The sequence below is a fragment of the Trachypithecus francoisi genome, unplaced genomic scaffold, assembly GCF_009764315.1.
Source record: "Trachypithecus francoisi isolate TF-2019V2 unplaced genomic scaffold, Tfra_2.0 Lachesis_group5, whole genome shotgun sequence".
Taxonomy (NCBI): domain Eukaryota; kingdom Metazoa; phylum Chordata; class Mammalia; order Primates; family Cercopithecidae; genus Trachypithecus; species Trachypithecus francoisi.
In genome coordinates, this window is record NW_022681470.1 from 148,976,000 (window position 1) to 148,993,430 (window position 17,431).

A 17,431-nucleotide genomic window follows, 5' to 3' on the forward strand; every position below is an offset into this window, starting at 1 on the left:
CCACTCCCCAGTATTGATAGTCCCCAAAAGCAGCCCTTTCGGGCAAGAGAAGAATCGATGAGACAATGAGAGCCACATTCATCCCTGAGACAGGAGCCTGGGGGCTGCCACAATGAACCACCCCTGCCCCCCAGGTCCTTTTGCCAGCACTTGCTACTTTTTAGATAAGATTTCCAGGCCAGGCAGGCGCAGCGGCTCACGCCTGTAATCCCAGCACTTTGGGAGGCCGAGGCGGGCGGATCACCCGAGGTCAGGAGTTTGAGACCTGCCTGACCAACATGGTGAAACCCCGTCTCTACTAAAAATACAAAAATTAACCGGGCGTGGTGGCGAGTGCCTGTAGTCCCAGCTACGTGGGAGGCTGAGGCTGGAGAATCGCTTGAACCTGGGAGGTGCAGGTTGCAGTGAGCCGAGATCGTGCCATTGCACTCACTCCAGCCTGGGCGACAAGAGCAAAATTCTGTCTCAAAAAAAAAACAAAAGATTTCCAGGCCCCTGACTCGAGAACGCAGCAGACAAACACGGCACAAGCAAAAGCAAAGTGGAATATCACAGTCAGCAAATCACTGTCACGGGACCCCTGGCCCCTAGGACCCCAGCATGCACCCCCTGCCTCAGCCCGGCCCACAGCACCTGAGTTCATTGGCTCCGCGGCTCTAGCCCCAGGGATCCGACGTGCTGGGCTCACAGCTGCCCAAACGCACCCCCAGAACCGGACAAAGGGACCCAAATTGGTCATGGGAAAAATAAAAAGGTGAGTTTTTTTTTTTTTTGATTTTTTTTTTCTTGCTTTTTCAAGACCAGTTTCCCTGAAGGAACACAAATATATAGCTATATAGATATATAGATATCCTTTTCCTAAGGTTTGATCCCCCCAAGAATAAAATAGAATATTTACACAACAAAACCCCTGAACCCTCTTAAAAACCCTACGGAGAAAAAAAAACAATTTCCCAAAGCAACAAGAAAAAAAAAAATTCAGTGATCTTAGTTCAGGGGTCTCACTGGACACGAGAAGCTGGGAGTGGTGAGTGTGTGGGTGAATAGAAACTAAAAGAGAACCAAAGCAGACAAAAGTGAAAACACACAGTGCAGGGATGTTTGAGGTAAATGGGATCGGCCCACACTGCAGTGGGGCCGAACCAGACACCAGAGCCTTCGGTCCATCAGGGCTGCTGGACTGCCCTGAGAAACGTCTGCCTCTTTCTGTTTTTCTGATGGATTTCCTTTGCTGTTCTCACAATTCATCTCTCTGAATGTCCAAAACCTGAGAAATTCAAGTGTTCCTTGGTTTTCCCCTGTTTTATTAAATTTTCTTTATATATATACGTATATATATATATTTTTTTCTCTTCTTTTTGGCGTCAGCTGTGGCTCCTTTCTGGATATCTTCCCTCCCCACCCGTATCTTCCGCCATCCTGGCCCCTGTGTGGCCCACCTGGACCCCCTGCCCAGGCCGGCGGGCTCCGGGGTGGGTGGCGGGTGGGGAGTGATGCGGTTAAGGCAACGAGTTATTTGAGGTAGATGTGGAGGGTCCAGACAGCCCTGCTGGCCCGGCCTGGCCACTGCTGGTTCCGGTGTTTCCTCCCCGGCTGCCTGCGTTGCTGCTGCTGCCGCCACCACCACCTTTGCTGGAAGCAGAGGGTGGCGTGGGGGCCGGCGGCTGAGCAAACAGAACTCCTAAGGCAAGAACAGAAGACATATGCCATGCAGAGTTTAAGAAGACGCGAGGCGGGCCACAAGGGAGACCCAACGGGGTACTCCGGGACATAAACTTCTCTCACTCTGTCCCCCAGGCTGGAGTGCAGTGGTGCCATCAGAGCTCACTGCAGCCTCAACCTCATGGGCTCAAGTGATCCTCCCAGCTCAGCCTCCCAAGTAGCTGAGACCACAGGGGCGTGCTACCACATTTGGCTGATTTTTTATTTATTTTATTTTTTTGGAGATGGAGTCTCACTGTGTCTCCCAGACTGGAGTGCAGTGGCGCAATCTCAGCTCGCTGCAAGCTCCACCTCCTGGGTCCACGCCATTCTCCTGCCTCAGCCTCCCGAGTAGCTGGGACTACAGGCGCCCGCCACCTCACCCAGCTAATTTTTTTGTATTTTTAGTAAAGACAGGGTTTCACCGTGTTAGCCAGGATGGTCTTGATCTCCTGAACTCGTAATCTGCCTGCCTTGGCTTCCCAAAGTGCTAGGATTACAGGCGTGAGTCACCGCGCCCGGCCTTGTTTTTTTTTGAGATGGTGTCTCACTCTGTCGCCCCGACTGCACTGCAGTGGTGCGATCTCGGCTCACTGCAACCTCCACCTCCTGGGTTCAAGCAGTTTTCCTGTCTCACCCTCCTGAGTAGCTGGACTAATGACAGGCGCCCACCACCACACCGGCTAACTTTTGTATTTTTAGTACAGATAGAATTTCACTATGTTGGCCAGGCTGGTCTCCAACTCCTGACCTCAGGTGATCCACCCACCTCGGCTTCCCAGAGTGCTGGGATTACAGGCGTGAGCCACCGTGGCTGGCAATTTTTTATTTTTTGTAGAGATGGGCTCTCAATATGTTGCCCAGGCTGGTCTCAAGTTCCTGGCCTCAAGCAATTCTCCTACCTCTGACTCCCAAAGTGCTGGGATTCCCCACTGTGTCTGCTCACTCGTATATCACACACATGCATAATCCACACATACACATCAGCGTGTACACAGGTCATGCAGGGAGAACCCTGATGCCCATGGTTTGTTGACATGGGGTTGCAGGACCCTTAGCACACAGATGGCCTTCTCCCCTGTAAGATTCAATATGAATGTACACGTTTTGCATCTAATTTCAGGAGGGCATGGACCCCTCAAAAATCCATCTGTGGACCTGTGAGGACACCACTGACCTCAGCTCAGCCTCTGCTCTGACCAGTCAGGGCTCCTGCAACCAGGCTGCTCTGTGTCAGCAGCGCCACCTGGTGGCCGCTATGAGCCATGGGCCTGACTCCACTTCAAGAAAAACTGTTCATTTACTTATGTTCTTTTGTCCAGATGGGGTCTCCTGTGTTGCCCAGGCTGGCCTCAAGCAAACCTCTGTCCTCAGCCTCGCAGTGTTGGGATTACAGGCATGAGCCACGGCCCCTGGTCTGACTCCACTTTTTTAATTCTTTCTTTTTTTCTTTCTCTGAGACAAAGTCTCACTCCGTCGTGCAGACTGGAGTGCACTGGCGTGATCTCAGCTCACTGCAACCTTCACCTCACGGGTTCAAGCAATTCTCCTGCCTCAGTCTCCCAAGCAGCTGGGATTATAGGCGCACACCAGCACACCTGGATGATTTTTGTATTTTTAGGGGAGATGGGGTTTCACCATGTTGGCCAGGCTGGTCTTGAACTCCTGACCTCGTGATCCGCCCACCTCAGCCTCCCAAAGTTCTGGGATTACAGGCATGAGCTACTATGCCTGGCAACTTTTAAATTCATTTTATTAAAAAAAAAAATATATATATATATATATATATATGTATATATAGGCCGGGCACGGTGGTTCACGCCTGTAATTGCAGCACTTTGGGAGGCCGAGGCGGGTGGATCATCTGAGGTCAAGAGTCTGAGACCAGCCTGGCCAACATGGTGAAAACTCATCTCTATTAAAAATACAAAAAAAAAAATTAGCCGGGCGTGGTGGCACATGCCTGTAGTCCCAGCTACTCAAGGAGGCTGAGGCAGAATAATCACTTGAACCCAGGAGGCACAGGTTGCAGTGAGTCAAGATTGCACCACTGCACTCCAGCCTGGGTGACAGACAGAAGACTCCATCTCAAAAAAAAAAAAAAAAAGAGAGAGAGAGAGACAGGATCTCTCTTCCACCCAGGCTGGAGTACAATGGCGTGATCTCAGCTCACTGCAACCTCCACCTCCTGGGCTCAAGTGTTCCTCCCCCTCAGCCTCCAGAGTAGCTGGGATCATAGCTGCGCGCCACCACGCCCGGCTAATTTTTGTATTTTTAGGAGAGATGGGGTCTCACTATGTTGCCCAGGCTGCTCTCAAACTCTTGGGCTCAAGTGATCCTCCCGTGTTAGCCTCCAAAAGTGCTGGGACTATAGATAGCTGTGAGCCACTGCACCCAGCCTAGATTAAATTTTTTTGTCACTTCATTTACCCTGATGTGATTATTAGGCATTGGATGCCAGTATCAAAACATCTCATAAAACCCATGAATATATATACCTGCTATGTACTCACAAAAATTAAAAATTAAAAAAATAATAAATTCATTAGGCCGGGTGCAGTGGCTCAAGCCTGTAATCCCAGCACTTTGGGAAGCCGAGACGGGCGGATCATGAGGTCAGGAGATCGAGACCATCCTGGCTAACATGGTGAAACCCTGTCTCTACTAAAAAATACAAAAAAAAAAAAACTAGCTGGGCGAGGTGGCGGGCGCCTGTAGTCCCAGCTACTCTGGAGGCTGAGGCAGGAGAATGGCGTAAACCCGAGAGGAGGAGCTTGCAGTGAGCTGAGATCCAGCCACTGCACTCTAGCCTGGGTGACAGAGCCAGACTCCGTCTCAAAAAAAAAAAAAAAAAAAAATTCATTAAATTTTTTTCAAGAGACAGGGTCTTGGTCTGTGGCCCAGGCTGGAGTGCAGTGGTGTCATCACAGCTCACTGCAGCCTCAACGTCTCTAACCCCTGGGCTTACATATTCTTTGCTCCTCAGCCTCCGAAAATGCTGGGATCGGCCGGGTGTGGTGGCTCGCGCCTGTAATCCCAACACTTTGGGAGGCCAAGGCAGGAAGATTGCGTGAGCCCAGGAGTTCAAGACCAGTCTGAGCAACAAAGCAATTTAAAATTTAAAGAGCAACAACAAATTTAAAAATTAACCAGGTGTGCTGGTGCATGTCTGTGCAAGACTTCGTCTTATAAAAATACATAAATAAATAAATAAACTAGGAATGTGATCCATCCAACGTCAAACTGATTATGTATCTGTGGATGACCCCCTCTGGGCTGAGCGCGGCACCAGGTGAACGACGGTATCCTCTCCATCAGCCTTGACTGTTTACCCCGCAAAGCCCCTGGCCGTGCCCTGCTTGCCCGCACACCTGGTTCAAGCAGTTCGGACCAGGCACAACCCAGGGTCCTGAGTTCATGGTGGGAGAGGGAAGGTCCAGGCAGCACGTGGCCTCAGGGGTCCTACCTGTATACATGATGCCATTGATCTCCACAGACATGCTGATGCTGTTGCTGCCGTTGGTGCCTGTCAGGTTCACGGCAGAGTCCTGGCGGCTCTCGGAGGCTGTGGGAAGAATAAATGCATTTGTTTTTTTTCCTTTTTTTTGAGACAGAGTCTTGCTCTGTCGTCCAGGCTGGAGTGCAGTGGCGTGATCTCAGCTCACTGCAACCTCTACCTCCAGGGTTCAAGCGATTCTCCTGCCTCAGCCTCCCGAGTAGCTGGGATTACAGGCACCCACCACCACACTCGACTAATTTCTTTTAGTATTTTTAGTAGAGACGGGGTTTCACCATGTTAGCCAGGATGGTCTCAATCTCCTGACCTCATGATCCACGCACCTCGGCCTCCCAAAGTGCTGGGATTACAGGCGTGAGCCACCACGCTCGGCCAAAACTGCCATTTCTTATCATAAAGACACCTGTGGCATGTTCTGTTTTCTGTCTGTCTTGCCAACTAGATTTTAGCTTTACAAGGTGTAGACAGTGTTTCTCACACTCATGCTGTCACCAGTGCACATAGTAGGTGCTGCTCAATATTTATTTGTTCAGTAAGTGTATTTGTCCACACTCTACTTTGGTTTTTTTTTTGGTTTTTTTTTTTTTTTTTTTTGAGATGGAGTCTCACTCTGTCGCCCAGGCTGGAGTGCAGTGGCCGGATCTCAGCTCACTGCAAGCTCCGCCTCCCAGGTTTACACCATTCTCCTGCCTCAGCCTCCCGAGTAGCTGGGACTACAGGCGCCCGCCACCTCGCATGGCTAGTTTTTTGTATTTTTTAGTAGAGATGGGGTTTCACCGTGTTAGCCAGGATGGTCTCGATCTCTTGACCTCATGATCCGCTCATCTCGGCCTCCCAAAGTGCTGGGATTACAGGCTTGAGCCACCATGCCTGGCCTGCTTTGTTTCTTTTAACCTTGTTTTTGAGACCAGGTCTTGCTCTGTCACCCAGGCTGGAGTGCAGTGGTGCAATCATGGCTCACTGCAGCCTCGACCTCCTGGGCTCAAGTGATCCTCCCACCTCAGCCTCCCGAGTAGCTGGGGCTACAGGAGCGTGCCACCACGCCCAGCTAATTTTTGTAGAGATGGTGTCTCACTGTGTTGCTTAGGCTGATCTCAAATTCCTGGGCTTAAGCAATCCCCTCATTTCAGCCTCCCAAAATGCTGTGATTATAGGTGTGAGCCACTGTGCCCAGCCAGTTTTTTTTTTTTTTTTTGAGATGGAGTTTCGCTCTTGTTACCCAGGCTGGAGTGCAGTGGCGTGATCTCGGCTCACCGCAACCTCCACCTCCCGGTTCAAGGGATGCTCCTGCCTCAGCCTCCCAAGTAGCTGGGACTACAGGGATACGCTGCCATGCCTGGCTAATTTTTTGTATTTTTAGTAGAGACGGGGTTTCTCCATGTTGCCCAGGCTGGTGTTGAACTCCTGACCTCAGGTGATCCGCCCGCCTTGGCCTCCCAAAGTGTTAAAATTACAGGCCTGAGCCGCCGTGTCCCGTCCCCCGGCACCCCGTTTTTGCTTTTTTCTTTGAGATGGGGCCTCACTCTGCTGTCCAGGCTGGAGTACAATGGTAGGATATCTCGGCTCAATGCAACCTCCGCCGCCTGGGTTCAAGTGATTCTCCTAACTGAGTCTCCTGAGTAGCTCAGATTACAGGCACCCACCACCACTCAGCTAATTTTTGTATTTTTAGTAGAGATGGGGTTTCACCATGTTGGCCAGGCTGGTCTCAAACTCCTGACCTCAAGTGATCCACCCACCTTGGCCTCCCAAAGTGCTGGGACTATAGGTGCGAGCCACTGCACCCGGCCTCTTTTTTTTTCTTATTGATTTGTTGGCACTCTTTACATATGGAGGCGTCAAGGCCCTCACTGTGTGACACAACCAGGAAACACAGCGGGTCTGGGCACCAGGGCAGTACCTTGGCTGTTGATCCGAATGCTCATGGGCAGCTGGGCCGCCATGGCCAGGAAGTTCTGCTGGAGTGCCCGCTGCATCAGCCGTTGCTGCTCATCAGCCACCAGGGCCATCTTCTTCTCAGGAGGCTCCGCAGACTCCAGCTTCTCCCGCAGCTGTTCCAGGGCGGCTGCCTGTGCGGCCACAGCTGCTTGGGCGGCTGCTGCTTGCACAGCTGCTGCCTGGGCTGCCACCACAGGGTGGCCTGCCAGGGAGACAGGCAGGCGGCCAGGGACCGTGATGGGGATGGCTGAGTCCTCCTCTAGGTAGGAAAGAAGGGGAATTTGTGGCCAGGAGGGGCTGGGGACTGCCTTCCACTCGAGGCAGGAACATGCACCTTGTTTTTTTTTTTCTTTGAGACAGAGTCTTGCTCTATTGCTTAGGCTGGAGGGCAGTGGTGTGATTTCAGCTCACTGCAACCTCCGCCTCCCAGGCTCAGGTGATTCTCCTGCCTCAGTCTCCCGAGTAGCTGGGATTACAGGCGCCCACCACCACACTCAGCTAATTTTTTTTTTTTTTTTTGAGACGGAGTCTCACTGTGTCGCCGAGGCTGGAATGCAGTGACGTGACCTCGGCTCAGTGCAACCTCTGCCACCTGGGTTCAAGTGATTCTCCTGTCTCAGCCTCCCAAGTAGCTGGGACTACAGGCAAACGCCACCACACCTGGCTAATTTCTGTATTTTTAGTAGAGACGGGGTTTCACCATATTGGTCAGGCTGGTCTCAAACTCCTGACCTCAAGTGATCTGCCTGCCTCAGCCTCTCAAAGTGCTGGGATTATAGGCTTGAGCCATTGTGCCTGGCCTAAAAAAATTTTTTTTAGATTGGGTCTCACTACTGTTGCCCAGGCTGTAGTGCAGTGGTGTAATCTCAGTTCACTGCAGCCTCGACCTCCTGGATTCAACCAATCTGACCACTTCAGCCTCCTGGGTAGCTGGGACCACAGGTGCACGCTGCCACGCCCAGCTAATTTTTTTTTTTTTTTGAGATGGGGTCTCACTATGTTGCCCAGATGAGAAATGGGAACTCAGACAGGCAAACCGAGGCCACGCTGCTGCGTGTGCTATTGGTACCTCTGTGTTATGGAGGGTACAGAGGCTCAGTGGGAGGGAAAACTGATCAACTGATGATGCCTGCCTCAGTGTAGACTGGAAAAACAGTGATCAATTAGTAATGTCTGCCTTGGGCCACAGGACTGGAAACAGATTGATTAGCAATGGCTGCCTGCCACCTGTGTGGGATTAGAAAAGCGGTGATGGAGGCCGGGCGCGGTGGCTCAAGCCTGTAATCCCAGCACTTTGGGAGGCCAAGACGGGCGGATCACGAGGTCAGGAGATCGAGACCATCCTGGCTAACATGGTGAAACCCCGTCTCTACTAAAAAACACAAAAAACTAGCCGGGCGTGGTGGTGGGCGCCTGTAGTCCCAGCTACTCGGGAGGCTGAGGCAGGAGAATGGCGTAAACCCGGGAGGCGGAGCTTGCGGTGAGCTGAGATCCGGCCACTGCACTCCAGCCTGGGCGACAGAGCGAGACACCGTCTCAAAAAAAAAAAAAAAAAAAAAAAAAGAAAAGCGGTGATGGATTGGTAATGTCTGCCATGGGCAGAAGGCTGGTAGATTGAAGCCCTTTTCCATGCCAACTATAGGGTTTTTCATCCTGGTTACCCAGAGAGGGGAAGAGGTATCCCCCAAGGTCAGCCAGCCAGGCTGAAGCTCAGTTGGGAACACGCCCCAGGCCCCATGCAGGCCCTTACCTTTCTTGATCTTAGGGGCGGGGGTGATGGAGCTGCCGTTGGTGCTTGCGGCCAGGCTCAAGGAGGACACGGGCAGCTTGGGTGAGGAGAGCATGCCGTGCGCCCCACCTGGCGAGTAGGCAAAGAGGGAGCCCCCAAAGCTTTGGCGCCGGCCCTCCCGTCGGTTGCTGTCTATGGCTGCCTGGAGCTCATTGGGGTTACTGAGGCCCCGCTTCTCACACTCATAGGGGTACAGGTACTTCATGTATCTGTGGGTGGGACGAGGGAAGAGGATGGCACCCAGATCACCCCTGTGGCTCCCTTTGACCTTCAGTACAAAGTAAACCCCACTGTGGCACCACCATCCCTGGCTCCTCCCTTGGACTTGCTCAGCAGCCCCCAGAGCCACTGGGCCTTCGCCACGCTGTTCCCTCCATCTCAATGCTGTTCCTCGCAATGGCCCCTGATTGCATAACCCCAGAGCCTGTGTGGTCCTCGCACCCCTACCTGATGCTCTCAGGCCCTGGATGCACAGCGTGGCCCTGTGCCCTTTGCGGCTGCCCACCACCCCTCCCTCTTCTGCAGGGAGCCACTTGCACTGGCTGCTCAGAGTGCCTTGGCCCGACCAGGGCACAGCCGCCCACCACTCACTGGGTCCGGAGGGTGAAGGCCGCACTGGTGATGGACGTGGGCAGGTTGAGGCCCTTGGTGATCTCGCGCCATAGCTTCTTGTTTATGACCTCCACGAGGCCGCCCTTCTCCGTCACCAGCACGTACAGCATGAACAGGTCAAGGACCTGTTTGGCCATGATGGGGATACGGTTCACAGGTGTCCCTGGGGGCAGGGGCGAGAGGGAGGTTGGGGGCCACCTGGGCACTGCAGGGAGCCGAGTGTCCCGGCCTCCACCCTCTCCATGCCAGGAGCACTCCCCGGCCCAGGCTGTGGCGACCACAGATGTCTCCAGACGTTGCCCAGGGTCCTCTGTGGTGCAGGACCATCCCGGTTGGAAACTGCTGCTCAAGAGGGCACCGAGGGGGGGCAGCTCTGCCTCAGTTTACCCACCAGTAACCTGGGCTTAGGGACAGCGCAGCCCTCGGGAGGAGGGTTACTGAGAGGAGGGATGTATGGGAGACGCCCGGATCTTTGTTATCCCTTCTCCACGCCACCCACCACGGCAGCTGCCAAAACAACTCCGCCCGGGTTTCCAGAGGCCTGTTCCCTCCACGCTGACAGGGACTCTGCAGCCTCAGGCCTGTTCCCTCCACGCTGACAGGGACTCTGCAGCCTCAGGCCTGTTCCCTCCACGCTGACAGGGACTCTGCAGCCTCAGGCCTGTTCCCTCCACGCTGACAGGGACTCTGCAGCCTCAGGCAGGCAAGGAGTAAAGCCTGGCATACCCGATTTGGAGTCTGGAGAATGGAGGGCTGTGGGCTGGCCTAGGGAGGGGAAGGGGATGGGCTAGCCCCGGCATGGGGGGGGTGGGCTAGCCCAGGAGGAGAGGGTTGTGGGCTATGCTATGCCAGGGTGGGAAAGGGGGAGGATCAGCTCAGGCAGGGGAAGGGCGGCGGGTGGGCTGGCGCAGGAAGAAGATGGGGCTGGGCTGACTCAGGTTCCTGCAACCTCCTCCTGGAGCTGGCTGAAGACAGGGCCCCTCCCCACCCTTCCAGCCCCACCCGCCCCCTCCAGGGCTCTCCCAGGCTGCCCCTGCACCGGGAGCCTCTGGCTTCAGATGTCAGCTCCACCTCTGCCCAGCCTCTCCCTGGCCTGACAGTAGGCAAGCCCCCACTTAAACCTCTCGTTCAGTCAGTGAAATTCTGCACTTAGGAGATCAACTGTGTACTGTCTGTGGCCCCCGCTCCATGTTCTGCCTACGTGGGGTCCCGGCACCCAGCGGCATACAGTAGGCGCTCAGTGAAGACCAGTGAGGGCAAGTGGCCCAGGCCACAGCTGCTGCCCAGTCACCATGGAGTGGGAGGGGACGCCCATCGCCCCATTGGGGATGGGGACGTGGACATCGGTGTTCTGTGATGTGACTGGCTGGAGAGTCGGTGCAGCCCTGAGTGAGCGGCCGGCCCTCTGCCTGGACGAGGCCACCCCTGGGACCCCCAGAAGAAGCTTCCGGAACCACCTCCCACCACCCTCGGCCACTTCCAGGCCCTTCCCAGGTTGCAAAACCTCCAGTGAATGGAGGAGATCCCGGGTTGGAAGAAGGTGGGCCTCAGACCCGACCCCACCTGAAACCCATTTTACAGCCTGAGCTAGAGGAGCCAGGCCGGGTGTTAGCTGCACGATCAGCCCGGAAACCTGCCCAGAGCCTTCGCCTGGCCTCACTCGGGACACCAGTTCAGGCCTCAGAGTTTGCAAAGCAAAAGCAACGGCATCAGGCCAGGTGTGGTGACTCTCGCCTGTCATCCCAGCACTTCAGGGGGCCAAGGCGGGAGAATCACCTGAGGTCAGGAGTTCGAGACCAGCCTGGCCAATATGGAGAAACCCCGTCTCTACTAAAAATACAAAAATTAGCTGGGTATGGTGGTGGGCACCTGTAATCCCAGCTGCTTGGGAGGGTGAGGCAGGAGAATTGCTTGAACCTGGGAGATGGAGGTTGCAGAGAGCTGAGACCCCACCATTGCACTCCAGCCTTGGCAACAAAAGCAAAACTCTGTCTCAAAAAAACAAGGATCGGCAGCAGAGGGTTAGAGGATTGGTTCCCAGGGCCGCGCCCTGGCTCTGCAATGGCGGGAGGAGGATGTTTACAGAAGCAGCTGGGAGCATCAGCAGGGCCCGTCTGGGGCCCAGATAAGGAAGGGTGGGGAGGTTGTCAGGGAACAGCAGGTCAGGTGGTCCAGAGGCTGCTGCTGAGGGGAGGGGGTGCGGTCAGGACCCCTCCCTCACTTCCAGCCCCCAGAGAATTCTGAGAAATTTAGTTGGAGGTTTTTACTTTGTGATACAGGAAAAAAAAAAAAAACATTTTTTCCCTCTGTCTGGAGTGAAGGAGAGGTAGATTGTGGCGTCTAGGGTGACAGGTGAGTTCACCTGACAGATTCTCAGCTCCAAGGGTCCCCATTACAGAGCGGGAAGCTCCAGGAGGAAGGCAAGGAAGAGGAAGCTTTGAGGCTGGGTTTTGAGGGATGCATAGGAGCTCGCTGGCTCCTGTCCTGTAGGAATTCCCAGCTTGGAGAGGGAGGTAAAGCTGGACACCAACCCTCATGGCCCCATCTGCCAGGAGCCTCCATCTCATCCACACTCATGAGCAGCCTTGACCTCCTGGGCTCAAGCAGTCCTCCCTCCTTGGCCTCCCAAGGTACTAGGATTACTGGCGTGAGCCACACCTCACCCAGCCTCACTGTGCTTTTTTTTTTTTTTTTTAAAGACAGAGTCTTGCTCTGTCGCTCAGGCTGGAGTGCAGTGGTGCAATCTCAGCTCACTGCCATCTCTGCCTCCTGGATTCAAGCGATTCTCCTGCCTCAACCTCCCAAGTAGCTGGGATTACAGGTGCACACCACCATGCTCAGCCACTTTTTGTATTTTCAGTAGAGACGGGGTTTCACCATGTCGGCCAGGCTGATCTCGAACTCCTGACCTCAAGTGATCCACCTGCCTCGGTCCCCCAAAATGTTGGGATTACAGGCGTGAGCCACGACACCCAGCCTCACTGTGCTTTCTTTTTTTTTTTTTTTTTGAGACGGAGTCTCACTCTGTCACCCAGGCTGGAGTGCAGTGGCCAGATCTCAGCTCGCTGCAAGCTCCACCTCCCGGGTTCACGCCATTCTCCTGCCTCAGCCTCCCGAGTAGCTGGGACTACAGGCGCCCGCCACCATGCCCGGCTAGTTTTTTGTATTGTTTAGTAGAGACGGGGTTTCACTGTGTTAGCCAGGATGGCCTCGATCTCCTGACCTTGTGATCCGCCCGTCTCGGCCTCCCAAAGTGCTGGGATTACAGGCTTGAGCCACTGCGCCCGGCCCACCGTGCTTTCTAAGTACCCCTACGACACCAGGCATGGGTAAGAGCAACACGGGTTGGCTTTGGACCCAGGCGCTTGGAGCCCCACAGCAGAGTGGTCAGGGCTGAGCAGGTGTGAACGGGATGATAAAGGGTCATGGGGAGGATGTGTCCAGCCTCATGGGGGGCAGTGGGCCCTGGTCAACGCTGGGCTTGGAGGATAACACAGGAGAGGCCCCCGCCCAGGTCCCAGGTCTGGATCCTCTGTTCCCAGCACAGGAGGGGTTAACTCGGAGGCTGCTGGGCAGTGTGGGCTGGGGGCCCACAGCCCTCCTCCTTCTCCTTCCCTTCCGGGCGGGCGGCTGGCAGTGGCGGGTCTGGGGCCTGTGTTTACAGAAGCCAGGGGAGGGGTGGGCGGAGTCTGGGACACAGCGGCCCTATGACGGCCCCCGGCATGGCCCCAAGTGTAGGGACAGAGCCCTCTGCCCCACCCCTTCCTGCCTCTGTGGACCCTGAGACCTCCTCCCCCGTCTGAACAGTGGGGTCTGAACAGTGGGGTCTGAATAGTGGGGACCGGAGCTAGCTCCCTGCCCTAGAGGAGTGTCCAGGGGATTGGAGCGGCTCCTACCTGGCGGTGGACGCTCCTAGCCACTCTCTGGCCAACGAGGACTTGGAGGCGAGACGGAAACCCTGGCCACACTCGCTTTGCCCTGTGGTTGCTCTAAGCTGGGGTGAGGCCTGGGAATGGCCGCTGGGGACATTCTGGCTACCCTTGGTGGTCTCTGAGTCTGTCTTCTGTCTGGACCTCAGTTTCCCCTCCTGGACACCAGCCCAGACCTGCCCTCCCCAGGCCAGGAGGCTTCAGGGGCACAGAGCAGTGTACAAGCGGCCAAGGCCTGATATACCGTGGGTGCCCAATAAGTGCGCACAGTAAACAGCAGCCCTGCTCTCAGCACGTCTGGGGTACCTGCTGGCCACTGAGTTTTGGGCAGGGACTGTTTGTGGCCCATTTTTACAGATGGGGAAACTGAGGCCCTCGTGGGAGGAGGGGAGGGGCCGGGACTCAAATGCCATGAGATCATTAGACTCTAGGTCACCTCGCGGCGGGCTGGGGGTTTTTGTCCTGCCGCACCTGCACCCACTGGCCAGCCTGGATCTGACCCCACTCCCCAAACACAGAGGCTGGCTCCACTCCCCCAGTACCCAGTAGCGGGGACCCCCACTTCACTGCACCCTGGATGCCAAGGAGACGGCCTGGACTGTGTGTTCTGGGTTGGGGCCCTGAGACTGCCCTGCCCCCACCAGGGGGCCTGCCCCTTAAACTCACAGGCGTGCCTCCCGCATCAAACCCCCATGGCAGGATGTGCCTCCCCTCAAGACATCCCTGAAGTCCCTCCTGATTTAGGAGCCTCGGATGCCTCCAGCCACGGGGAGCTCACTACCACCCCAACATACCTGGAGCCAATAAGGACCCTCCTATGGCCCCGTTTCTGTGACCTCCCGGCGGGGGGGGGTGAGAACAGAGGGCTCACCTCGCTTCTGCATGAAGCTGAACAAGTCATCCAGGAATTCCTTCCTCTTGGGGTCCCCGTCGAGTTCGTAGAGCTGTGAGGGCGGAGAGGGGATGGGTTAGTTGGTGCCAGAGCTCAGGTGTGGGAACCACGTCCCCCCTGCGCTGGAGGCCAGGCCAGGAGGACAGGAGCAGGGGTTGCCACCCCTAGGACCCCCGAGCCGCTGCCAGAGCCGAAACAGAGCCTGAGGCCCCGCTGGGCAGGTGAAGAACCACAAGGCTGCGGGACAGAAATGCTGGTGAACGAGCTTCCCAGAGGGGCTGCAAGGAGGCCCGGGATGACAAACGGTGTCCTCTCCGGGTCCAGGGGCCTGGGAACCCCAGATCAAGGTGCGTCCTGGCTTGTGGCCCCAGCGCTCCAGTCTCTGCCTCCATCTCCACAAGACCCTCTCCCAGTCTCTCTTTCCTCTTTTCAGGACACCAGCCTGCTGGCTTTAGGGCCACCTCATCTCAAATCGATCCTCAACTCCCTGTAGCCACACGTTGCAGCTTAAAACAACAGAAATCTATTCTCCCGCAGTCCTGGAGCCCAGGAGTCCAAAACCAATTTCTCTGCAAGGTGGCGGCTCACGCCTGTAATCCCAGCATTTTGCAGGGCAGGTGAATGGCTTGAGTCCAGGAATTCAAGACCAGCCTGGGCAACACAGTGAGACCCCATCTCTACAATAAAATACAAAAGTTACCCAGGCGGGGTGGCTCGTGCCTATCGTCCCAGCTACTTGGGAGGCTGAGATGGGAGGATTGTTTGAGCCTGGGCAGTAGAGGCTGCAGTGAGCCGAGACCGCACCACTGCACTCCAGCCTGGGTGACAGAACACGACCCTGTCTCTAAAAACAAAACAAAACAAAAGGTGTGTCTGCAGGGCTGCATTCCCTCCCAAGTTTCCAAGGAAGAAACCTTCCTGCCTCTCACAGCTTCTGGGGGCTCCAGGTTCCTGGGCTTGTGGCCGCGTCACTCCAGCCCCTGCCTCTGTCTTTGTGCAGGACGCGTCCTGATAAATGTGTCTGTTGGTGATTTCGTCAGTGTGAACATCAAAGACTGAGTCACACGCACCTCACGGGTGGGGCCTCCCACATACCCAGGCACAGGCACAGCCCAGCCAGTGCTCCAGGAACACACATCTGTGGCTGTCCTGGGTCCTGCAGGCAACGGCAAGGCGACGGTGAGTGTTTGTGCCTCTAACACAGCTGAACACAGAAAAGGTGCACAAGGAACATGGAATTCTAATCTTGTGGGACCACCGTTTTATCTGCGGTCTGAGGCTGACCTCACGTCAGCGCGATTGTACTTCAGCAAGGTCTCCCGTTTCCAAATGAGGTCCCGTCGCAAATACTGGGGGTCCAGTGCTTGAACCTATCCTTTTTCCTTTCTTTCTTCTTCTTCTTCTTTTTTTTTTTTTGAGCCAGAGTCTCTCTCTGTCCCCAAGGCTGGAGTGCCGTGGCGCCATCTCGGCTCACTGCAGCCTCCACCTCCCGGGTTCACGCCATTCTCCTGCCTCAGCCTCCGGAGTAGCTGGGACCACAGGCGCCCACCACCACGCCCGGCTAATTTTGTATTTTTAGTAAAGGCAGAGTTTCACCATGTTGGCCAGGATGGTCTCCTGACCTTGTGATCCAACTGCCTCGGCCTCCCAAATGCTGGGATTACAGGCGTGAGCCACTGCACTCGGCCTTTTTTTTTTTTTTTTTAATTATTGTTTTTTGAGATGGAGTCTCACTCTCTTGGCCAGGCTGGAGTGCAGTGGCGCAATCTCGGCCTCCCAGGCTCAAGCAATTCTCCCCCCTCGGCCTCCTCAGTAGCTGGGATTACAGGGACCTGCCACCGCACCCGGCTAATTTTTGTATTTTTTGGTAGAGACAGGGTTTCACCATTTGGCCAGGCTGGTCTCAAACTCCTCACCTCAAGGGATCTGCCTGCCTCAGCCTCCCAAAGTCTTTTTTGTTTGTTAGTTTTTAGAGACAGGGTCTCACTCTGCCGCCCAGCCGCAGTACAGGGGCACAATCATGGCTCAAGGCAGCCTCGACCTCCTGGGCTCAAGGGATCCTCCCGCCTCAGCTGCCCAAGTGGCTGGGACCACAGGCACTCGCCGTCACACCAGGCTAAGTTTTCACATTTTCTTTTGTAGAGATGAGGTCTTTCTATGTTGCCCAGGCTGGTCTCGAACTCCTGGGCTCCCTCGCTCCTCACGTGTCGCCTTCTCAAAGTGCTGGGGTCACAGACGGGAGCCACCGCCCTCCACCTTATCTTCTTTGGGGGACACAATTTAACCTACGACAGTGCCTGCCTGAGTTCACACAGCAAATCACTGCAAACAATCACCAGCATGCCTCCCGGGGCTGCCCTGAGGGTCAGACAGGAGCGCCTTTGCTCTGAGAACTGGCTCTGCTTTGCAGATGAGGAAACTGAGGCACAGTGGTGCGTGTGGGACTACAGCCTGGGGGGATGTCAGGGACTCGGCCCAGAGCCCCGTCCTGCTTCCCATCCCGGTCCTCCTGCCTCCCGCTGGCTTCCCCACACCTGGAGCCTGGGGTCTCAGCCTCCAGCTGTGAAATGAGCCTCCGACCGCCTCTGCCTCCAGGGTGGTGGCTGGGGAGGAAGGAGATCAGCAAGCCCCGGAATGTCTTCCAGAGGGGAAAGGGGCTCTGTCTGGGGTACAAGGGGCCAGGAGGTCCCCCAGCTCCCCACCCACAGGTTTGGGCGGGCAGGCAGCGGCGGGCAGGGTGGGGAAAGCCGGCAGGGATAATTAGAAAGCGGAGTTCAGGCGGGGGCCAGTTTGCCGAGGAGGACCTGCGACAAATACCAGGCTGCAAATTAAGCTCTGGGGAATGTGGCTGGCTGGGCAGTGGGGGGCCTTGAAACCACCAATTAGACCTCAGCTGGGATGATCCATCATTAGGGCCCAGGAAGGAGGCCCACGCCCAGGCCTGCTGCTGGGGACATCCCAGGTGCTAGGGAGGCCGGCCGAGGGCCCCGCCACCCTGCAGCCGTCCCGCCCCTCTCTGGGCCTCAGTTTCCTCATCTGTGTCCTGGAGGCTC

General features: G+C 55.7%; 1 protein-coding gene across 3 annotated transcripts in view; it reads right to left on the reverse strand.

Moving 5' to 3' along the window:
• Positions 1 to 759: 759 nt before the first annotated feature.
• Positions 760 to 17,431, reverse strand: part of ARID3A (AT-rich interaction domain 3A) — a 49,171-nt gene continuing 32,499 nt past the window's right edge. For all 3 annotated transcript variants that reach the window (XM_033197603.1, XM_033197604.1, XM_033197605.1), the window contains exons 4-9: positions 14,358 to 14,430; positions 9,537 to 9,720; positions 8,907 to 9,154; positions 7,119 to 7,415; positions 5,168 to 5,266; positions 760 to 1,681 (exon numbers count right to left, since the gene is read on the reverse strand). In XM_033197603.1, the coding sequence (XP_033053494.1) occupies positions 1,500 to 1,681; positions 5,168 to 5,266; positions 7,119 to 7,415; positions 8,907 to 9,154; positions 9,537 to 9,720; positions 14,358 to 14,430 (1,083 nt within the window). In that variant the 3' untranslated portion in view covers positions 760 to 1,499. The remainder of the gene's footprint in view (positions 1,682 to 5,167; positions 5,267 to 7,118; positions 7,416 to 8,906; positions 9,155 to 9,536; positions 9,721 to 14,357; positions 14,431 to 17,431) is intronic.